The 24,294-nt window shown below is 39.5% G+C and overlaps 2 protein-coding genes across 2 annotated transcripts; one reads left to right on the top strand and one right to left on the bottom strand.

Annotated features, from left to right (window-relative positions):
- Positions 1–1,771: 1,771 nt before the first annotated feature.
- Positions 1,772–24,232, bottom strand: LOC105386671 (DNA topoisomerase 3-beta-1). The gene is made up of 15 exons (XM_048625380.1): positions 24,050–24,232; positions 23,675–23,964; positions 23,098–23,317; positions 22,635–22,881; positions 22,199–22,316; positions 21,784–21,866; positions 21,222–21,358; positions 20,533–20,720; positions 17,936–18,052; positions 15,057–15,212; positions 14,364–14,618; positions 13,777–13,964; positions 11,918–12,070; positions 5,645–5,825; positions 1,772–2,988 (listed from the first exon to the last, which is right to left on the bottom strand). Exons 1-15 carry the CDS (start codon positions 24,138–24,140, stop codon positions 2,851–2,853), a joined length of 2,562 nt encoding a protein of 853 aa, XP_048481337.1. The 5' UTR covers positions 24,141–24,232; the 3' UTR covers positions 1,772–2,850.
- LOC119692046 (uncharacterized protein K02A2.6-like) lies at positions 5,994–10,441 on the top strand. Its single transcript, XM_048625379.1, has one exon. It carries the CDS (start codon positions 6,143–6,145, stop codon positions 10,289–10,291), a length of 4,149 nt encoding a protein of 1,382 aa, XP_048481336.1. The 5' UTR covers positions 5,994–6,142; the 3' UTR covers positions 10,292–10,441.
- Positions 24,233–24,294: the final 62 nt, after the last annotated feature.

The following is a 24,294-nucleotide window of genomic DNA, read 5'->3' as shown; positions in this document are numbered from 1 at the left end:
CCATTTATATTATGCTTTATTACGTTGACTACATGATTCAACAATCGACTTTATTCACTATAAAATAACGTACTTGCAAATGCTGCATATTTGAGTACCTACATCTATATTTTCTGCCACCACTGTTACTTAACTTACACATAATATTTACATATAACTAGTGTTGAAAGTTATATATCCATAATACCTATTGCAATAAACTGAATTTCATATCGAAAATTCAATTAATGTTAGTGATTTCCATTGCAAGAAAATTTTTGCCTATTTAGCCCCAGCGGCGTAAAATTTGATTAATTTTCATTCCAAGGTGTGTTTTGAAACCATATCAGTGCTATTTAGATATTAACATGATTTCATATTTATTCCCAGATTTTTACAAACTTAAGGTTATCTACTTATTTGTGAAAAACCATCCTTGGCCGTTTCTTTTTGCTTATAACTGATGCTTAAAATGTACATACCTACTTACCATAGCTGGATTCTAGCCAGTCGGATAATAAATTATATATAAACATGGCTAATATACAGATTATAAGCGAGCTTTATGACCTATTTAGCCAACAAAAGATTTTTGAATTATTTGAAGCCTGGTTTTCATTAAGTATTTCAATAAATAAGTACCTGGTTTCATTAAGTATTGCATCAGCTAGTCTGTGATAAAATCTGTTAACTAAAGTAGAAACAAAGTGGCGATTTGTGCAAACGTCTTCATTTGTCGCTTATTTCAAATTCAACGCATAAAATAGCTAGTTCAATGTTTAAATTATTTGTAAATAATGTAACTGCTTGTACAGATTTAACTATAATAACATCTTGTATCTATCCGTAATTACCTTCATATCAAAATTATCAAGACAGAGATAAAATTTGAATTACAGATTGCAGACCTAGGCTGTGACCTTGAACGTACCTATAAAATGGCGGCGGTTGCAGTACCATCCAATAGGAACTGAGTGCTGACTCAGAATCGACCAATAAGAAGCGTTCATATTGTCGAGAACCAATCACAGCACCGCTTAAAAGTCTGCGTTCAAGATTACTGGCTAGCACTGTACATACAAACATATTACATAGTAAATAAGTCCCAGTTTTTTCTACGAAATAAAGTTTGCTCCTCTTATACATACCAGATGAATAAAATTGTAATACGCTCGTTAAATACAGTAAATACTTTATAAGCTTGTGTCATACACCCATAATACCATATACATTAATATATGATAGGTGACAACGGTTCACAATAAAACGAAGACTTAATTTTGGTTGTTTCATTTTTTTCCAAAATAAACCTATCTAAAGAATGTATGATGTCCATGGCTGATTTCATACTCATACAATATTGACAGCAACCACGGATATAACCATCAAAGCAATAGACCGAGATTTAACCGAAGTTTAATTTACCCAGGTTATTGAACCCCTTCCTAAACCTAACTTCTTTTGTATTTCATAAAATGACGTTACTAAACAACAAGTTACTCCAGTTAATCCACACACTACATGCTTAAAATTTGAGAAATCCTACCTATATAATATCATAAATGCAAAAGTAACTGTGTCTGTCTGTCTGTTACTCTTTCACGGCAAAACTACTGAACGGATTTGAATGAAATTTGGTGGTCTAGACCCTGAGAAAGGATATAGGCTACTTTTTATCCCGGGATTCCCACGGGAAAACTTATTAAGGCGAAGCGAAGCTCTCGGGAACAGCTGGTATTTTAAATATTTTAATGGATACCTTTACTTTGTATGTATTAGTCTCTGGGATCTCTATGGTAGAGGTATTGATTATTAAAAAGTCTGAATGTTAGTTTCCTTTACACATTTATTTATATCCTTAAATACATGACGATAAATAGCAAGTAAATATAATAAATATATCAAGCGAACACTTACACTAATGTATTACTTTGACAAATATACCTAATATTATAACGAAATATACCTTATCAATAATTAGTATTATTACTAGTTATAAATATACACGAAATGAAATTTACATACTGTATTTGATGCAAAAAAAATATACATTTCCGCAAACACATAATACATTTAATTGAATTTTGTGTTATTATTTCCCAAATGAATTCATTATTAGAACAAAATACTTGATTAATTGAACAGTAACGAAATACTGATTTTGTTAGTGGATTTATTACAACTATTTCTATAAATACGTATTTCAAAAGTATTCGAATGCTATGGTTAGAACGACGGAAAGATAATTTTACACCGTCAATGCTCACATTAGTTGGATGAAAGAATCCTGCCTGAGTTGTATAATTAGGCGTCCGGTGCAGACGCACTGCTCTGGGCAGTCAGCGACTGACGCTATTCTGACTGGCTAATCCTTTCATCACGGTGACAATCTCTAGACGCGCTCTATAGTCTATCCCTCAAATTCATAAACCGTATTGTAAATTTACAACAAGGTTAAAATTGACTTTGAAACACACGAGTTTCAACTCTTATACGTCAGTCAAATAGTTGAAATTCGTCAAATTTTAAACCTATTGTAGAGTGTCAAAAAGCTCTATGAATTCGGGGGTATTTTTTTAACAAACGAGTACTGAGTATTTCACGCACGCACATTTCCAATATTCACAGAGTGAGATGGGTCAATGTTAGGATCAATAGCAACGGCAACGCAGTAATAAATTATGTTGATTAGTATTACGTAGACTGTCGTAGACCAATAGAAACGCAGTAAAAAAAACGTACTCGACTGTGTCTGCGTGTGTCCACTGTTGCTACACTTGCAGAAGAACGGTCACACGACATTTAAACGACACATTAGTTTTTCCTAAATTCACTTTAACATATGTTACACAGTAAAAGCTTATACCTATACTACACGAAGTAAGCAGCCAGTTGCGCCATCTTGTCCTTGGGTTGTTTGTTCTTGTGTTTGGCGGCGCGCGCGCGTCCCCCCCGCGCCCCCCCGCGCGGCGCCGAGGCGCGGGACGCCACCGCACGGTGTTTCTCCACCTGAGAACGTGAGAGGATAAGTGTAAGTAAACAATTAAAATATGATATGAGTGCAACTAATATACACTGAATATACAGGGTGTCCCAAAAGTCAACGTCATCCCTTAAAGGGCTGATAGGTCAGCTCATGAGAGGCCAGAATATCACAATATGACCTTAGTAAAAACTCGATAATTTTCGAGATATTGACACTTTTATAAATTTGCTGAAAATCGACACCTTGGATCAGTTTTTTACGTACCGCCGGTACAAAAATCCATATTGTTAGAATTTTTTTGGTGTTGCATCACCCTGTATAGCCCTGCTATTGATCGCAGTTAAAAAAAATATCGAGTAATGCTGTATGTTTAAAAAAGACACGGTTTTCAAAGTCATAAAAGGTAATCGTATTTTTTTATAAACAACTTTGACTCTACATACTATAAAAAAAATATACCACGCAAACCTGGCACCTTATTTGGAAAGATTGCTCATTTAATGCAGTTTCCAAAATGTTATGAAACGTTGCTATTGTTTCAATTAACAAAAAAGTTATTGCTATTTTAGTACAAAACGACCTCGATGTAAAATTGTTTGAAGGAAATTTATCTGACTGAATTTATTAAGGGTAAGTCATGTTGGAATGAGTAAAAGTGAAATAGGTGGTGCGGTCAGCCGTGGCAACATAGATGACGCAAAAATAGCTAAGAAAAAACTTACCAAACTCTTATAAAACATATTTTGCGTTTTTTACACCTTATTTAAAAAAAACAAACATTTATTGACTTTTATTTTTATTTCTCAAAATTATAACACCACATTATTATATTAAGTACATAATCAGCATAAAAATAATACTCATTAATGGTCATAATCATAATTTTGAGAGTTTGGTTTTGTTTAACAATAACTTTAAAATAAATAACAAGTAATTAGAGGTAATGTTAATGACAAACTGATCTGTCCCTTTTTTGGATACTGTGGGTGTACAATGTACATGTGTAAGCGTTTTACTTGTACAATATCACACATTAGCACTACTCAGGAATGTACGTTACCATGCGCTACATTTATGGGGAATGTGGAGTTGCTATAGTCCACTTTTTTCGAGAAAGATACTCAAAATGCGTTTTTTTTATTAACTGTGACAACGTTGTCTCTTTTCTCACTCCCGGCCACACCACCTATTTTACTTTTACTCATTTCAACATGACTTACCCTTAATAAATTCAGTCAGATAAATTTCCTTCAAACAATTTTACATCGAGGTCGTTTTGTACTAAAATAGCAATAACTTTTTTGTTAATTAAAACAATAGCAACGTTTCATAACATTTTGGAAACTGCATTAAATGAGCAATCTTTCCAAATAAGGTGCCAGGTTTGCGTGGTATATTTTTTTTACAGTATGTATAGTCAAAGTTGTTTACAAAAAAATACGATTACCTTTTATGACTTTGAAAACCGTGTTTTTTTTAAACCTACAGCATTACTCGATATTTTTTTTGACTGTGATCAATAGCAGGGCTATACAGGGTGATACAACATTAAACAAATTCTAACAATATGGATTTTTGTACCGGCGGCACGCAAAAAACTGATCCAAGGTGTCGATTTTCAGCAAATTTATAAAAGTGTCAATATCTCGAAAATTATCGAGTTTTTACTAGAGTCATATTGTGATATTCTGGCCTCTCATGAGCTAACCTATCAGCCCTTTAAGGGATGACGTTGACTTTTGGGACACCCTGTATATATTTTTTTGTATATGGGCACATGTTTGTACCCAAGTGTGTTGTGTTAATTATAAGTAATAGGTAACTACAAATCTTTATATCTTTTTTTTTTTGGTGTTCTTGTGAAAGCAGCCTAAAACCAATTTAATTTTACTGTTAACTTGTGGAAAGCGGTGCTGATTGTACGATTACCATATATTTTAATAAGTTATTTGTTTCTTTAGTATTAAACATTGTACAATTGTTTGTTTTCCCAAATAAAATAAAATAAAATATAAAAGTTAGAGAAGATACCTACAAGATAATGAAAATATGAGGGTAAGTTAATGTAGCCTGTATACATCTCACGCCAGAGCCCATTAACATGACAAAAACGTTGACTTTTGAGATAGTACCCCTTAGCTTCTAAATTCATGTTAGCGTATTTTACATTGACCAGTGCCGTAGGGACACGGAATAAGCAGTTATCACAATAATAGCGCCGGGTAACCTCGTTCTTTCTGCTGCAATTCGTCACTTTTGTTGCGTTGCGTCACGAAAAGCGTCTCCGAAAATACTTACGTCGCTTTGTCACCTTCAAAATTCAGTTTCACACATATCACACTCACCAGAGCTATAAACGCTGGGTCGCAGAACAAGCACGCCGTCATCTCGGTGATGGCTCCGGGCAGCCTCGTCCGCTCAGCTCGGTACTCGGCTGTCACTAGTTGCGCCGAACACTCGTTGCATTGCGTATGTCTAACTATGATACAAGAAGCGTCTACGAAAATACTTTCTTTCTGTCTTTCTGTCACTAAAAGTATCTTTATTCATGTAAAAATAAATAAATCATGGCGCTGCCGCTGGATAAACTCGTATACGAAAATACTTACGCAACTTTTTGAGTTAGTACTCTTGGTACCCCTTAGTTTCCAAATTCAGTTTGACACATATCACACTCACCAGGGCAATAAACGCCGGGTCGCAGAACAAGCACGCCGTCATCTCAGTAATAGCTCCAGGCAACCTCGTTCTCTCAGCTCTGTATTCAGCCGTCACTAGTTGCGCCGAACACTCGTTGCATTGTGTCTCGCTGACTGTGACTCGGGAAGCGTCTTCGAATATGTTGATTATTACGTCGCATCTGGAAATGATTTTAATGATTTTATTATTCGATTCGAGCAGAAAGGAGCCTTCCGTATACATAAAAAAATAATAATTTAAAAAAATAAAAAACCGACTTCAAAAAACCACTAAAATGTAAGTAATAATTTAAGGTTTGTACACAAATTATATGTGACAGTACAAATATACTGCCATGTACCATGATAGCATAAGCATTGCGACTGGCCTGCGAGTCAGTAATAAACGAGTTACCAAGTTAACCGGTCGTATCATTGCTCCGTCTATTACACTGGCGAACGAGTGTGTGATTACCCGCGTTATAAAATATTAACAGTTATGTCTTTTTTGGGAAATATTTCGGTTTTCGACCATAAATCCGGCGAGTGGTCGATATTTAAAGGTCGATTAACGCAGTTTTTCAAAATAAATGATGTAAAAGTTGCAAATAAAAGTGCAGTGTTGATAACGCACCTATCGGATGAAACCTACAGGTTATTACGTAACCTAGTTTATCCAAAGGACATAGACGGTTTGAGTTACGACGACCTAGTTCAAGTACTCGATGCTCATTTTAAACCCAAGCAGTGCTCATTCGCGGATAAGGCCAAGTTCTACGGGGCCACAAGGAACCCAGGTGAATCCCTCGGAGAATGGGCGGCACGTCTCAGGGGCCTAGCGAGCTTCTGTAACTTCGGTACCGCCCTGGAGTCAACGCTTCTGGATCGCTTCGTTCTCGGACTGGGAATGGGGCCAGAACGTGATAGGCTCTTCGAGCAAGATTCATCAGACTTGACGTTCGCGAAGGCGCTGGAGATCGCGGAACGGGCAGAGTGTGCTAGAGAGGCAAAGGCGTTGGTGACCAATGGAGCCGGCGTGGTGATCCAGCAGGAGCCGGTATACCGCGTGGCGAGCGAGCGCGGGGGCGCGCCCCGCCGCCCGCCGCCGCGCGCCGCCCCTGCAGCCGCCGCCCCCGGGGACCAGCGCGACCAACATGTCTCTCGATGTTCTGTGTGTGGGTTGAAAAACCATAGTGAACTAAAGTGCCGATTTAAGTCATTTAAGTGCCAAAAATGTGGAGTGAAAGGTCACTTGCGTAAAATGTGCAAATTACGGGTAAATAACATAGAAACGGAGGAGAATGATTCTACCTGTGAGGACTGTAAGGAATGCAGCTTATTTAACATGAGGTATGAGAATTATGAACCTATAACTTTACCTGTTAAAATAAATAATGAACAATATTGCATGGAAATAGATTCTGGTTCTGGTATTTCGGTCATGTCACATAGTTTTTACAGTGAAAACTTTGAGGGAAATAACTTAAACCCATGCTCAATTAGAATGTGTTTTTACAATGGTCACAAACTTACCCCACTTGGATATTTTTGTCAAACTGTTACGTATAATAATATGTCAAAACCAATCAAATTCTATGTCATTGAAAATGGAGGCCCCCCACTTTTAGGTAGGGATTTTATGGCAAAATTTGGTGTAAGTTTAATATCAATTAATAACAATAACATCATTGTAAACCAGTCTGATAATGAAATTCATAAATTTATGACCGCATATCCTGGCTTGTGGAGCGACGGCTTAGGTAAATTTAGCCAATTTCAAATAAAGCTACGCTTAAAAGAAAATTCAGAACCAAAATTTTTCAAAGCTCGTTCTGTGCCATTTGCAATTAAAGATAAAGTCGACCAAGAATTAGAACGGTTAACCGACCTAGGTATATTAGTACCTACGAACTATTCCGACTACGCCACTCCTATTGTTCCGGTATTAAAAGATAACGGTAAGGTACGAATCGCCGGGGATTACTCGCTGACACTAAATAAAGATATGTATATCGATAAATACCCGATGCCGCGCATAGAGGAGGTGTTTGCCAAAGTAGGTGGGGGAGAAAGCTATACTAAAATTGATCTCAGCAATGCCTATAATCAATTTGAAATAGAAGAGGACTCTCAATCTCTTACCACCATAAATACGCCCCGCGGACTCTTTAAATATACACGGTTAGTGTACGGACTGGCGAATGCCCCCGCGATCTTCCAGCGAACAATGGAAACATTGCTGGCCGGAGTAGAGGGAGTCAGCTGTTGGCTCGATGACGTATGTGTAACGGGACCTACTAGGGAAATACATTTACAGAGGTTACGACAGGTATTAGAAAGGCTAAACAATGCTGGGTTAAAATTACAAAAAGATAAGTGTGAATTTTTTAAACCCAGCGTCACATACCTCGGTTACGTTATCGATAAAAATGGAATCAGAACGTGCCCTAAGAAAGTTGCAGCCATTATGGAGTCCCCAGCGCCTAAATGTGTAACGGAAGTAAAACGCTTTCTAGGTATAATAAATTACTATCGTAATTTTATACCTGGAGCGTCAACAATACTGAGTCCGTTGCAAAATTTATTGCGTAAAGACGCGCCGTGGACTTGGTCTGACCGCGAGGAGCAAGCGTTCCAGCGCATTAAGCGGGAGCTGGCTTCAGACAGAGTGCTGACTCACTTCGACCCGGAGGCGCGGCTAACGCTGTGCGTAGACGCGAGTCCCACGGGCCTGGGCGCCTACCTTGCGCAGGGGGAGGAGGGCCACGAGCGCCCGCTCGCCTTCGCTTCCAGGTCACTGTCAGCAAGTGAACGTAATTACAGTCAGATTAACAAGGAAGCTGCTGCCATTATATTCGGTGTGAAACATTTCCACCAATATTTATATGGTCGAGAAATCCCTTTTATTTTGAAAACAGACCACAGGCCACTCTTAGCTATATTTGGCAAGAAAAACGGTGTCCCGGTAATGACGGCGTCACGACTCCAGCGTTACGCAATATTTTTGAGTGCGTATAATTACGACATTCAGTATATAGCCGGCGATAGGAATTCCGTCGCCGATTACTTTTCTAGAATGCCCGTGAGTGACAGTTTTGTTGAGCCGGAAGAATGCGCAGGAAGATCATTAATAAACTTTATTGTTAATGAGACATTGCCTATATCTTTTCATGATATAAAAAAAGCCACAGCTTCTGATGCAACTCTGAAAACAGTTATAAAATATTTATTAATTGGATGGCCTAAAAAAGTAAAATGTAAAAATATTTTACCATATTTCAACTGCAAAAATGATTTAGAAATTGATAACGGTTGTCTAATGCGAGGTCACAGAATAATTATCCCGCAAGTTTATAGAACTCGGATGATCCACGAGCTGCATAAAGGTCATTTAGGCGTGGTTAAAACCAAGAGCTTAGCGCGTACAAAGATGTGGTGGCCCGGCATAGACGGCGACATACAGCGTAGCGTGCTGGCCTGCAGCACGTGCAGCGCGCTGCGCCCCGCGCCCCCCGCCGCGCCGCCCGCGCCCTGGCCGCGCGACCCCGCGCCTTGGACCCGCCTGCACATCGACTACATGCAGTTCGCTCAGAGATTCTACCTCATTGTTGTAGACAGCCATAGCAAATGGGTTGAATGTTTATACATGTGTAATTTGTCCACGAAGTCTCTAATTCAGAGATTAAAATTACTATTTAATACGTTCGGGATTCCCCATGTCATCGTATCAGATAACGATCCGAAGATATCCAATGAGGAGTTTACCTATTTTTGTTTATCGAACGGGATCAAGCATATAACTTCCCCCATCTATCACCCATGCAGTAACGGCCAGGCTGAGAACTCGGTAAAGACGTGTAAAAAAATGTTAAAATGCATATTTGAAACAAATATGAATGCTTCACTTGAGCAAGTGAATGAAAAGTTGTCCAGCTACCTGTTTGAATTTCGCAACAGCGTGCACTGTTCCACCGGTGAGTCACCGGCCAAGCTGATGTTCGGCCGCGAGTTACGCGGGAAACTCGACCTTATTATGCCACCTCAGAAACAAACAATAGTTCCGAACATAGATAAGGCCGACTGTAGACAATTTGATATTGGACAAAAGGTATTAGCGCGATATTTTGTATCAGGTAAGCCTAACTGGACATTAGGAAAAATTATTAATAAATTAGGTAGTAGAATGTATGTGGTAGAAATTAATGATATCGAATGCAGGAGGCATGCTGATCAGTTAAGACTTTACCATGAACCGATAGCAAGCTCGGAATGCTTGGTACCTTCCGCCAGCGCTCCACAAGTTCAGCCTCGTAACGACACATCATTATCGCCAGCATCAGTGAATCCTGAAATGGCCTTAGAGACATCGGGACCTCCAACAGCTCCGCCAAATTTAGATAATGAGCCATCAGTTGATGAGTTTCACGAATGTGACTCGGAGGTTGTTGCTGGTCCTAGTTTAGAGTCGCCCGCGACGCCTGCGGGGGCGCCGGTAGCGGTGCGGGGAGAGGACGCGCGGCCGCCGCACTCGCAGCTGACGACAGCTGTCACTGACAATGTAACTGCGGAAAGTCAGAGTGCGGCCACTGCTGCACCTCATGGCCCCTATAATTTAAGGCCTAGAAATAAAGTTATTACCTATAAGTAAATTAAGTAGGTATTATTGGTTTATTGTTTATGTGTATATTTTATATTGTTGTCAGGTTCGAAGACTAATAAGGGAGGAGTGCCATGTACCATGATAGCATAAGCATTGCGACTGGCCTGCGAGTCAGTAATAAACGAGTTACCAAGTTAACCGGTCGTATCATTGCTCCGTCTATTACATATACCTAAGCAGGAACTGTTCTTTTTTGATGGTGCAGTGACAAAGTAATCTGAAGAAATATGGCACCAACTTCAAAAAAGAACAGTTCCTGCTTAGGTATATTTGTACTGTCACATATAATTTGTGTAAACCTTAAATTATTACTTACATTTTAGTGGTTTTTTGAAGTCGGTTTTTTATTTTTTTAAATTATTTTTTTATTTTATAGTTTTTAGTTTATTTGCAATAATTTTTTATCAAAAGTAAGATGCAAATGATACCAAAAAGTCCTACTAATCAATACGAATCATTCAAGCCAAAACACGAGGTAGTTGCTATATACCGTTGAGGAGTTCCCTTGACTGCCTTCCGTTTCCATCATCAGATCAGCTCAAGGTCACCATCATATTTTATTGTTATAAGAACTATATTTACGTTCTTAATTTCATTAGAATCGGTTAATATGTGTCCAAAATGGAAATTCATACCCTGTTTTTACCCCTTTACCCACCCTTAGGGGTGAGATAAAATTCTGAAAAAAAAATGGGACCACCTGGAAGCTCAACCCAATACAACAAAAAAAGAATTTTCAAAATCGGTTCATAAACGGCGGAGTTATCGGTGAACATACATAAAAAAAAATATTTAAAAAAAAAAAAATATCCCGACGAATTGAGAACCTCCTCCTTTTTTTGAAGTCGGTTAAAGAAGAAAGTGACTGATTGTGCATCAACGCACAACACAAACGGCTCAAGCTACAATCATGAAACTTGGCATGTAGGCTCCTAGGTAGTGTAGGTGAGGATTTTCAGAAACTCCACGCCTAAAGGGGTAAAATAGGGGATGAAAGTTCTTCAGTTTAATGCGGAATTCCCACGGGATAACTTTTTAAGGCGAAGCGAAGCTTGCGGGAACAGCTACTTTATACATAAGTATACGTTCGGAGCACTACGGCTGAATGGCCAATCCTTTCAACATGCCAAGAAGAAGAATCGCCAAATGTGTTACATTTTCAGACAATTATAACTCTAGAACAGCTATCCTACTTTAGTTAGTAAATAATATTATAGCTATAGTAAAAAGCTAATATTATAAAGGCGAAACGTTTGTTAGTTTGTGTGTGTGTGTGTGTGTGTGTGTGTGTGTGTGTGTGTATGTGTGTATGTTTATTACTTCTTCACGTCAAAACGGTTGAACCGATTTAAATGAAATTAAGTATGAAGTTAGCTGATACCCTGGATTAATACATAGGCCTTTTTATCCCGGAATTCCCACGGGAAACAGCGTCACGTTTGACCAGCTACCATACCACCACCGACTCATTAGCAATCCAACAATCCATAAGTTGAGTGTCAACCATCTGACAGATCCATACAAGTTACCTCAAATTTTACAAGTGAGCGACGCTGATAAGGATTGTTAATGGCTTATGTTCGGTGGTGATAACCTCACTGAACCTCTTCTTACCTATTACAGCCTAGCTTCCACTTGGGCGCCGAGGGGTCGAGCACCAGCACGCCGCTCTCGCACTCCACGCAGCCCGACACGCCGGTCGAGTTCACTCCGTAAGGACAAGTTGGATGAGTACAGGAGTTGCAGCCGAAGCCTTTCTTCATGTCCCTGTGGGAAGGAAAAAGGTTTAGAGTTATTTAAGGTCAAAAACCGGAGGGGATTTCTCCTTGGCTTTTTTTTTAATTATTATTTACTTTAATAAATGGAATAGTTTGTGATATTTGTACAATAAAGAGCTCAGATAAAGAGTTAAATAATAATAATATGGAACGTTACGCTTGTGGAACTACATGTGGCAAATGTATAATTGGGCATTATTCTCAAAAAAGTACGAGGCTAGCAGCAATACCGAAGAACTCTTTAAATTATCAGCAGACATTTGTTACACACGCATTTCTAAAAAATAGTACCAGGCTACCATAAACTCCAAAGACCTCTCACAAATTAATCTTCCCTAAAGGTAGCATTCGAGTGCGATTACACAAACAAAAGTACCAGGCTAGCATAATCCACCAAGAGATGTAACAAACCTGAACGGCGGATGGTTATAGCAGTACGGGCAGAGCGGGAAGCTCTTCCCCTTGTTCCCTGAAGACCAGGACAACCACTCGAAGTCGTCTAGAGGACACTTGAGCTCGCGATAGATGCGGTCTATAAAGCATAGCTATAACCTTAGGCGCGTTGGACATTAACAAGAATATGTATATATATTCTAAAAGGGCATTTAAAAATCTACAACTTCTTTCCCATTAATTTTTTTCGTTTATGAATCAGTTTAGAAAATATGATGCAATGTTTATGAATGTTTTGACTTGAATAGATTTTTCTTGTAAATTTCAACTTTTTCCGAGGGTAATAACTCGAAAACGGTTGGGAATCAGAAAAATACATATGATATAAATGTTTTAGATAATTTAATCATGTATGTAGGTATAATATGTATGATATGTATGTGTATGTATACGATGTATGTATGTATATGTATATATGTGTTTGTATATATTTATATATGTATTATATTGTATATAATTGTGTATTATAATACATGTAGTAGGCGTATGTACTTGTGTGTATTTTTTGCTTATATTTAGTGTGTAGTAGATAATAATAACTTAAATTATACTATATTCCTTGAGTAAGTACACTGTACCCCTTTTATATCTCTAGTCCATCCATCCAAAGGTTGTCTGGAAGAGATCGCTATAAGCGATAAGACCGCCTTTTGTACCCTAGTTAAGTGTCTATGTAAAATTGTTAATCATTTCTTGGTGTACAAATAAAGAGTACTCTATCTATCTAAAGAACTCCATTTTATGCTTTGAAAATATTTCTCTGCGATGCACCATTTTCGAGGTTTAAGCGAAAAACCAAAAAATCGTACCTTTACCCCCCTCTCCCCCCCCCCCCGCTCATCACCTAGGAGTCAGGACTTTTGGTATGTTAACAAACTAAGCCCCCTGAACTATTTTCTGAAGGAATCGCTTACTTACCTGCTCACGCACTCTACACCTCATTTTGGGTCATTTATTGACTGGACTAATAGTAATAAATGTCTCCTATGGAATTCTAAAAGGACAGCGAATATTATATGGCCCGCCTTATCACCTATTGCTTATAACATTACTAGGATTGCAGCAACACCGAAGAGCTATTTTAATCATGAAATACATCTATTTCATTCTCATATTATTATCTAAAACAAAAGTACTAGGCTACCATAAACACCAAATAGCTCTCACAAATCTTCCCTAAAGGTTGCATTGCACAAAAAAAAAGTACCAGGCTACCATAACCAACCAAGAGGTGTAACAAACCTGAACGGCGGATGATTATAGCAGTACGGGCAGAGCGGGAAGCTCTTCCCCTTGTTTCCTGAAGACCAGGACAGTAGTTCAAAGTCGTCTAGAGGACACTTGAGCTCGCGGTAAATGCGGACGGTCCCGTTCTGAGGCAGGCAGTAGGTGTCGTCACAGTGGGAGCAGTGCAGGCGCGCTGGCTTGGCCTGAGGAGAGACGTGTGTGAAACATGATGTTATGAATATTAGAAAGATATACGAGTTAAGCGGTAAGTGACGTTATTATTGTTGAATACGAGTTACTCATATAATTTTGGAGTTAAGGAGTCCATTTGCTTTTGTTATTATAAGTCAATAATTGTCTACTGCCAGACATATATTCCTCCCAAGAACCATAGTACTCTGGTTTACTCATCCTAAGCTTATCCAACCATTACTGGCCTTATGTCAGGAAAAGATTGCTTGTTTCTGTTCTCCAATAGTATTGAACTACAAACCTACGTTGACGATCCTTCCTCACATAAACCTAGAACTCGCCGATTTAAACATCTGCCTACATCATAGAAATACTTAATCTAGATTTTAAAACACACATTTCACACTCACCATTATATACCGCATATAACGCCTGCACTTGCCGCATCTAGACAGCGCTTTCCCACTGGCTTTTAGCGACGAGAAGTTGACCTCAAACAATTGGTCCATAGCCTCGATGCTCCTAGCAAAGTGCTGGAACTTTCTACGGAATATCTCTGTGGTGTGAGATAAGACTGCGTGGAAGTCTGCCTTGCCCACTGCTATGAGGTTCAGTTGCTCTTCTACGGCTGATCGCATTGTCGGTAGGACTAGTTCTGGGTCAATCTGTGGGTGGAAAAATTTATGTTTATTGTATACAACTATACAGGATAAAAGTTACGAAGAAAAATTAGGAGTTCATTCATTTTGTCAGTATCCTCCATACGTTAATTCACTCATTGACTGACCGAATAACAGAGACTTGCATTAACAATTAACCTTTTCAATATTAATAACCGAGAAAATGACTTTCTCCATACTGGGAGACACAAATGGAGTCAGGTAGCCATACATATGTTGCAATTCACTCACTGACCGAATGACTTACCTTCTAATACCCATGCACAAGCGCTATCCACAAATCCACAATCCACAGCTTGGCAGGCAAAAGTCGACGCAACAGCTTTAGTTTAGTTGCATTCATTCATTTCAAGTAACTTTCTACTTGCATTCACTCACTCACTGACCGAACTAACTATTGACTATTAACTTATTATGACTCACCTTCTGATACCCATGCACGAGCACGATCCCCAGGTTGGTAGGCACGAGCCGGCGCCCGCTGCCCACGGTCACGTAGTTGCGCTGGCAGATGTTGTTGATGTGCACCGGGATGGACGCGTCCGTGCCGATGCCGTGCTTCTCCATCAGCGTGATCACCTGGGTTGGCGGGGGTTTAATTGTGTGTTTCTGAGAGTCATCAATCTACCCAAGTAACATTTCTTTCGAGCTTAGGTTGTAAGAAATGCCATTAGGTTTTATAAGGGTTGTGAAAAGGTTAATGCTTTGCTATCTGGTCATATTGAGTACTTGAGAATGATTACTAAGTCCTAAAACTAATTGTTTATTAATACAACCTTGGAGCTGCTGATAAGAGTTTATATTAACGTTATTTTAACATGTATTTCAAGAGCATATAGTTCTAGGATCTTATAGTTGTCGTAGACTCCTGAAAAAGTTCTAGAAAAGCTAGCATTATGCTAAAGTGAGAGCTTAAGGTTAAATTTTTAACGTTGATACAACCATAAAGTTCTGGAATATTGAAATCACTTATAAGTATTTTTAAAAACCTATCTGAAACCTTTAGGTTGATGAGAGTTGTCTAGGCAAACAAATTATAAGCTATAAGCTAAAGGCATGATTTAAGTCCTTCAAGAATATTTTAAAGCTTTATAGGCATCCTCAAAATATGTTTAATGCTTTTTAGTAATTTCCTAACGGCCGCCATATTTTTTCACTGAAATTAAAAAAAATACTTAGCAAAAAGATACATTTTAATTTATTAGGGGAAAATTCAGCAGCGTTTGCTATACTAAGGGCGGATTCGGCCAACGTCGAGTAACTATTTACTCACGAGTAAAGTACCAGTTACTCGCGAGTAAGCAGATTTTGCATTCTACCAAACCTGAAAACAAGATAACTAGCTTATCCCAAGAATAAAATGTTATACCGCCAAAATTGACCGTGTAACGAGCTTATCCGAGAGTAATTTTGTAATGGCGGCGGCACATCAGCTGATTAGAAAACCGTCATAATGACATATAAACACATCTGTCAAAACATAAACAAAAGTACGTTAAAAGGCAAAGTCTCAGAATAACAACAGCGAATAAAATTTTAAAACATAAACAATTTCATACTTTTATAATCCATTCAAACTAAGTTGGCATGTCATTTCTATTGCATGCTTTGAAACGCAGATATTTTTATTTTAGTTGCATTACAGTTTCGTTCCTCGTTCATTCAATTTAATCATGGTATAACTTGGTAGAATGCAAATGTACTTATCCTAGATATTTACTCGCGTATAATTTTAATCCCGGTATAGTTATTCCCGTGTAACGTGATGGTTGGACGAATGCACCCTAAGGGTGGATTCGTCCAAACATCACGTTACACGAGAATAACTATACCGGAATTAAATTTATACGCGAGTAAATATCTAGGATAAGTACATTTGCATTCTACCAAGTTATACCATGATTAAATTGAATGAACGAGGAACGAAACTGTAATGCAACTAAAATAAAAATAGCTGCGTTTCAAAGCATGCAATAGAAATGACATGCCAACTTAGTTTGAATGGATTATAAAAGTATGAAATTGTTTATGTTTTAATATTTTATTCGCTGTTGTTATTCTGAGACTTTGCCTTTTAACGTACTTTTGTTTATGTTTTGACAGATGTGTTTATATGTCATTATGACGGTTTTCTAATCAGCTGATGTGCTGCCGCCATTACAAAATTACTCTCGGATAAGCTCGTTACACGGTCAATTTTGGCGGTATAACATTTTATTCTTGGGATAAGCTAGTTATCTTGGTTTCAGGTTTGGTAGAATGCAAAATCTGCTTACTCGCGAGTAACTGGTACTTTACTCGTGAGTAAACAGTTACTCGACGTTGGCCGAATCCGCCCTAATCCAAATATATGTTTTTTATATAGACAGTACTTTTATTTCTAATATAACTTTACACCAAACATAAAATATTATCTATTTTTTTAATTAAAATATCTTCAAATTTATTATTTACAAAAGGCCCGTCACTTATACAGAACTATTATCCGAAAGTATCACAATAAAGTGCTAGTCGCACAAGTTTTTCATATTTCCTGACTTCAGCCTAACTACTTACTATATTTTTATTAATACAACACTTACAAGTTAGCCATTTTGAGTCTTGGAAAGTGTCAAGTAATGGCGCCATTTATTATAATTATTATAAAATCTTACACAGAAACATTTTAAAACCCGAGAGTATTGGAAAGGCATTACAAATGTCCATCAAATGTGTTACAAGTTATAGTAGAGTTACATCCAGGACTAATTTAGAACTTAAAAGTTGTCTTCCAAGGTTATGTTAACGTTAAATTAAGGTTGTGAAGGTTTTATTTAGGTTCTGTGTAAGTAGTTCAAAAGGATCTGGGTTTGAGCTATAGGTTTTGCTGTAGATCTCAGAAAGGTTCTAAAACGTGGGCCCTTTTTGCACTCAGGAGGTTAATATAAGGTTATCGAGCCTTCTAAGTCTCACGAGTTGATTTCCATACAAAGGTTCTAGAACCTTTTCAAAACCTTTCTACAACCAAAAATGTTACTTGGGTATGGAGATGATTAGAATGAAAGAAAGGATCAACGAAAATATTTTAGCTATGCGGCGTGTTTGAAATGAATACATAATATTATAATCATGTATTCAATGCAGTGGCAATTTAACGACGACTTATGATATGCAGATAGTCATGGCCTCTGGGTTCTGGGTTGACTGGTAGAAAATGCTTATAGCCTTTTCATCCTTTGTACACCAATGTTTATACTAGCTGTTCCATCTGCATGGACAATTGGTCCTTCGAGCCGGATCTCGCCCCGAGCTATGCTTCTTACCTCTGACTCGGTGAGGTAGTCGGGCGGCGCGGTCTGGCACTCCACCAGGCGGTGGTCGTGCGCGCGCAGCACCTCATCCACTTTTAGAAGAGGCACGAACTCGTCTTTGCCCAGTGCCTGTGGAAATAGTGTTAGATTTAGAATATATTATGGTATGTTAAATATGAAATAAGGGTACGGACAATCAGCGATCTGCGAGGGAAGAACATCTTGAATGAATGATATGAGTCATGATTATACGGTATGATATAGGTGAATAAATATATAAGTACTTTGAATATATAAATATTAGAATAAATAAGTACTTTGAATTTTGTCATTCGTGATTTTATTTTTACATTTCTCGTATTGAAAAGGACACTATTGACCTCGGTGAACCCCTTATATCCCTCGGGCTATTAACTCGCTACGCCCAGGACCCAGCCCAGGGTTTCATCCCTTGGTTAATTCACCTGCCAATGCATAATCTCCGTGTACCCGGCATCGACCAACGTATTCCCGGTGTAGCTGAAGGTCTCGCTGCCTATCTGGAACGTGATGCAGTTGGACAGGTAGCGGCAGTCGCGCGACAGTGTCGCTATGAAGTGTCTATTAGCATCCTCTATACCTCAAGACCCAAACCAGGGTCATCCTTAGTAGAAGTATCACGTTATGTAGTCCCTCCGTCTATTAGCGCTCTCGCTACCTCAATGGACACCTCTGGGGACTAAATAAAATAAGGTCTCTTGCCTTCTTTAAGCTATAACTCACCTGCCAATGCATATTCTCCAGCATCTACTAAGGTATTCTCGGTATAGCTGAAGGTTTCGGTTATGTAGTCCCACGGGATATTAGCGCCTTCCCAAACCCCGCCCTGGCGACTAAATAAATAAGGTTTCCTCCCTTGTGTAACAATTTACTAACCTGCCAATGCATAATCTCGGTATACCCCGCATCGACCAACGTATTCCCGGTATAGCTGAAGGTTTCACTCCCTATCTGGAACGTGATGCAGTTGGACAGGTAGCGACAGTCGCGCGACAGTGTCGCTATGAAGTGGCTATTAGCACCCTCTATACCTCAAGACCCAGGGTTTCATCTCTAGTAGAAGTGTTACGTTATGTAGTCTTTCTGGCTATTAGCGCCCTTGCAACGCCTAAAATAAATGACGTTTCATGCCTTCTTTAGTGCCAATTTCTCCATAGTGGGTTAGAGCATAGCCAGGGATTATTGCTTGACTTTTGACACATGTGTCAAAAATTTAATATGGAGATGACGTATAATTGATCAACTTTTCCCTGGTTGCGATTTGACCGACTATTGTGAAATTGAAGCTTAATCTAAAACCTACCTGCCAATGCATAATCTCGGTGTACCCGGCATCGACCAGCGTATTCCCGGTGTAGCTGAAGGTCTCGCTGCCTATCTGGAACGTGATGCAGTTGGACAGGTAGCGGCAGTCGCTATGAAGTGTATATTAGCTCCCTCGCTACCTCAATACCCAACCCAGGGTTGCATCCCTAGTAGAAGTGTCACGTTATGTAGTCTCTCGGGCTATTAGCACCCTCGCTGTATCAACACTCACTTCGGGAACTAAATAAAAGGTTTCTTGCCTTCTCTAAGCTATAACTCACCTTTCTTCTTCTTCAAGTGCCTCTCCACTACTGGAGGTTGACGGTCAGCTCTGCATACTCCTCTCTATTCTTCGCCAAACGCATCAGCTGTTCTATGCTGGCCACTCCCGTCCATTCCCTTATGTTACTATATATAACTCACCTGCCAATGCATAATCTCCGTGTACCCGGCATCAACCAACGTATTCCCGGTGTAGCTGAAGGTCTCGCTGCCTATCTGGAACGTGATGCAGTTGGACAGGTAGCGGCAGTCGCGCGACAGTGTCGCTATGAAGTGTCTATTAGCATCCTCTATACCTCAAGACCCAGGGTTTCATCCCTAGTAGAAGTGTCGCTTTATGTAGTCCCTTGGGCTATAAGAGCCTTCGCAACACCTACATCGGGGACTAAATAAAATTAAGTTTCTTGCCTTCTTTAAGCTACAACTGACCTGCCAATGCATAATCTCCGTGTACCCGGCATCAACCAGGGTATTCCCGGTGTAGCTGAAGGTCTCGCTGCCGATCTGGAACGTGATGCAGTTGGACAGGTAGCGGCAGTCGCGCGACAGTGTCGCTATGAAGTGTCTATTAGCGCCCTCTAGTAGAAGTGTCACGTTATGTAGTCTCTTGGGCTATTAGCGCCCTAGCTACCTCAAGATCCAAACCCAGGGTTTTTTCATCTTTCAAAGTGTCACGTTATGTAGTCACTCGGGCTATTAGCGCCCTGGCTACCTCATCATCAACCTCTGTAACTAAATAAAATTAAGTTTCTTGCGTTCTTTAAGCTATAACTCACCTGCCAATGCATAATCTCCGTATACCCGGCATCAACTAAGGTATCTCCGGTACAACTAAAGTATCTATTAGCACCCTCCTCGCTTCCCAGACCCAGGGTTTCATCCCTAGTAGAAGTGTCGCCTTATGTAGTCCCTCGCTACGTCAATAGACACTTCTGGGGACTAAATAAAATAAGGTTCCTTGCTTTCTTTAAGCTATAACTCACCTGCCAATGCATAATCTCCGTGTACCCGGCATCAACCAGGGTATTCCCCGTGTAGCTGAAGGTTTCACTCCCTATCTGGAACGTGATGCAGTTGGACAGGTAGCGGCAGTCGCGCGACAGTGTCGCTATGAAGTGTCGCGTTATGTAGTCGTACACGCGCCACGCGTCGCCTTCGAGCTCTGCTTCCGCTGTGGATGGAGGTTTGTTTATTTGTTATTAGGTAATGCAGTAGTAGACATGTCGGTAATGTAAAGCGACCTCAAACCCTACTTTGAAGAGTTAGTTCTGCTGTGACGTCACTAGCTTAGCCAAGGAATGTACACCACTACCGATAGATGGCGGGACAAGAGTAGACTAGCTACGTAGTGCGGATAGCTGCCGATAGATGGCGGGACGACGCTATCTTAGTCACGAGGTGTTGACAACTGACGATAGATGGCGGTAAAGCGCAAAAATTCGCAGAAGTTTGTTACACTCTCACGCCAAAACTATTGAACACATTTTGATGAAATTTGGTATCCAGCTAGCTGACAACCAGAATTAACGCGTAGTTATATTTTTATACCGAAATCCTCACATAGAAACCTTTTATGGCTAAGTAACTAACATCCAGCATATTTATAATCCTTTGTATATTTGGGGGGTATACCTATATGTATAGGTGTATATCATTAATTCATAATACTAACTAGCAGGTCTCATGGGCGTGATGGGCGGGTGGTCGCCCACGTCCTTGCCCTTCTTGGGCTTGTTGACGCCGCCGGCCAGCAGCGCGCGCACTTCCGCGCCCCATTTGGACGAGTTCTGCTGTTGACGGAGCATGCCACTGGGAAGAACAAACAGATGAAGATTATTTAAACGGTTCATTCACACAATTCACAGTATTTTACCTCCTTTACGGCTAGCACGGGGCGCATTTAAGACGTGACAATAGTTCCGCATCGCGCTCACTCACATCACGCAACCAGAGCGAGCGCGACGGAACTTTAGTCGTGCTAGACATTCTGTAGGTTGACTGGTAGATTTTTTTTAGCATTATGTAGCGCGTTTTTTTAGCCTATGTCGCGGAAGTGAAGCTCTACAGTAAGTACTTCCAGACAATTCACTTTCACACTTGATCCTCCGTTTTAATAGTCTATGTTCTACAAAATCTAAAGTTATAACTTAAAAGAAAAAAAATATGGTGTACTGTACACTGTGTTGTACATGATAATCCCTAATTTATTATAAATAATAAATATATTTACTCACACTAGATCGTAGTTTTCCCCGTAGCTGGTAGTCTCAGTTCGCGGATACGAGATGTAACCCTGTGTGTAGAGCCGTTCTGCGATCTGGAATTTAAATATGTATATCAAATTAGGAAACATTCATATTTTTGGTTACTTATTATTCTAGTATAGAAATACAAATCCTTTAACTCTAACTACTACTAATAGCCCATGGCAGCAGCAGCCTTCTACTGTTCAAGTCCATGGCATAAAGTTTACAATAACAATAATCTACTCTATTACTTAGATCACTAATTTGTTTTTAGTTTTTTCAACTTACATAGGTACTTTTTTATGTTTCTTGCACACCTTTGTAGGTTGGCTGGTAGAAAATGCTTTATTTCCTATATTTGTACAATTCAGAATTCAATAAATAAATAAAGCAAAAGACTCGCCTGCATAGCATGATGCGGCCCCATGCCCAGCCCCGCGCTGGCCACTCGCATCAGCTCCACCGTGTTCAGCGCCACCGGACGGGACTTCACCTTCTCCTTCGCTTGCACACTTATTACACTGAAAACAAGTTGAAATATAGTTTAACAAGTGACTGCATTGCTAAATGTGACCTCTGTTCTGTGCCAGGCTTTTCAATGGAGTTACGAAATAAGTGGGGATACCAAGACCCAGGGACCTTTGCCCAGCAGTGTACAATAGTGCCACAATAGGTTTATAAAAAAACAAGATATGTTACTATTAGAGTTGCCTTCGCTAGATGGATCTTAAATGTCTTCCATGAGGTTTTTTTGGTGTGAAAAGTGTAATGATCATCATGCATTCAAATAATGTAGCTATCTATTGGTAAAAGAAGTAAGGATAGTAATAAATACTTACACAGCCTCCTTGATTTCTTTAATACTAGCCACAAACATGTTAGCAATGTCTTTCTCGAAACACCGAATCCTCTTCCATTCCAATGGTAACTCTCTGCCCTCCGTAGTAGTGGCTGTGACTCGCAGGACCCAGTACGTTTCTGGTTTAAATGTCTGGATTTCGTCATGACGTTGGACACAAAAACCCAAAGTAGGAGTTTGGCATGGTCCGTAGGAGATTAGAGACGCATCTAAGTCACCATAGCGACCTGAAAATATCATATTTTGTTAGAATACTTTTATTTTGTACAAAGCATACTGATTCACAAGATAAAGATTCCTCAACAATTTATACAGGGTGGAAATGATAGATGACAGCAAGTGCAGGTACTATGCTTGCAGCTAGAGGAAAATTTACTTGTGATATGTAAATATTTTTAAATTGACAAAAAATTATGTTATCCTCACAAATTTTATAAACTTACCTTGAAAATACTTGGTTTGAAACCTAGTGAAGGCGCAGCCAATACGGAGATCCAGCTCCTGGCGAGCGTCCACACTTCTGGACTCATTCTCATTTGGTCTTACCAGAGAATTCATGGCAGCTTTTATATCTTTGTCAGTGATAGCTGAGAAACGAGCTCGGTATGTCACTGACGGAGAGAAGACATCACCTTTTGCATAGCCAACCACACATTGCATGACCTGCAAGAGATTTACACAATTGTGTTACAGAAATATTTATTTATTATTTTTATGGAGAGTCAACAGCACTTATAATAACTTAAAATAGCCATTAACATTATATATGAGATAACAATTAAATATGAACAGTGACCCATGCTGCACCAGTGAAGGATAAGCTTATAAGCAGGATACTAAAGATGAATGAACTATTAGAAATTATGTGAAAGTAAAATGCTAATTTAAGTGGAACAAATAAACGATTTATCTATCTATCTAATAGATCAAACATTGCGCTTATGCTGTGTACATGGGACAGAGGTACATTCTTCAAAAAAGTATAACACTACTTTCAGTCAATTAAATTTTAGAACAAACCTCAAAACAGATGTTCTCTCCCTCCTTGTCGCAATCGAGCCACAGTATCAGGTAGTCGGCGCCGCGCCCCTCCTGCGCCAAGAACGCCGGAATCCTCAGCCGCGGCATGGCCTCCTTCTTCTCCGTGGGGCACGTGAACAGCTCAATCGGGTCCACCTTGTCCCAGTTGTTGTATTTACCGGTAAAGTCCAAGCTCATTACGTGCCCACACACCGACGTCATTTTAAACCGCACCGGCTCGTTTTTGAACGTCCCGTTCCATTCGTGCACTGCACATGCTGAATTCGATCCTGAAAATCGGTACAGTTAGGTATAAATAAACATTAATCGACCGATATGTATAGCCGTGACATAGCCTAGAAAAAGATTAATAACCTTTGTTTGTACTGCATTTCCCGTTGCTCAGGATGTTTGCTAGGTTCTGAGCGAGGGAAGGCTTTTCAGCCACCATCAAAGCAGTCTTCATTGTGGATTTAAACCTGAAAACTCATTAGATTTTAGAGAATGCCACACCGAAACCCACCGCAGCAGCAGCACAGCACCCAAACAAAAAAAAATACAGTGACTGACAGTGACAGTGAGTGACAGTGTGGGTGGAGTCTGTGGACGTGTCATGCATG

Source organism: Plutella xylostella, chromosome 14 (genome assembly GCF_932276165.1).
Source record: "Plutella xylostella chromosome 14, ilPluXylo3.1, whole genome shotgun sequence".
In the NCBI taxonomy this organism is placed as follows: Eukaryota; Metazoa; Arthropoda; class Insecta; order Lepidoptera; family Plutellidae; genus Plutella; species Plutella xylostella.
The sequence above is the reverse complement of the archived record's forward strand: the minus strand, read 5'-3'. Positions and strand labels throughout refer to the sequence as shown.

Excerpts from the sequence above, each read along its gene's own strand:
- LOC119692046 (XM_048625379.1), top strand. The coding sequence starts at position 6,143 with ATGTCTTTTTTGGGAAATATTTCGGTTTTCGACCATAAATCCGGCGAG.
- LOC105386671 (XM_048625380.1), bottom strand. The coding sequence starts at position 24,140 with ATGAAGACTGCTTTGATGGTGGCTGAAAAGCCTTCCCTCGCTCAGAAC. Across the intron at positions 22,882-23,097 it reads TCAAACCAAGTATTTTCAAG|GTCGCTATGGTGACTTAGAT; the intron begins GTAAGTTTATAA and ends TGATATTTTCAG. Across the intron at positions 5,826-11,917 it reads TGGAAGCTAGGCTGTAATAG|ATGCGACGTAATAATCAACA; the intron begins GTAAGAAGAGGT and ends AATCATTTCCAG.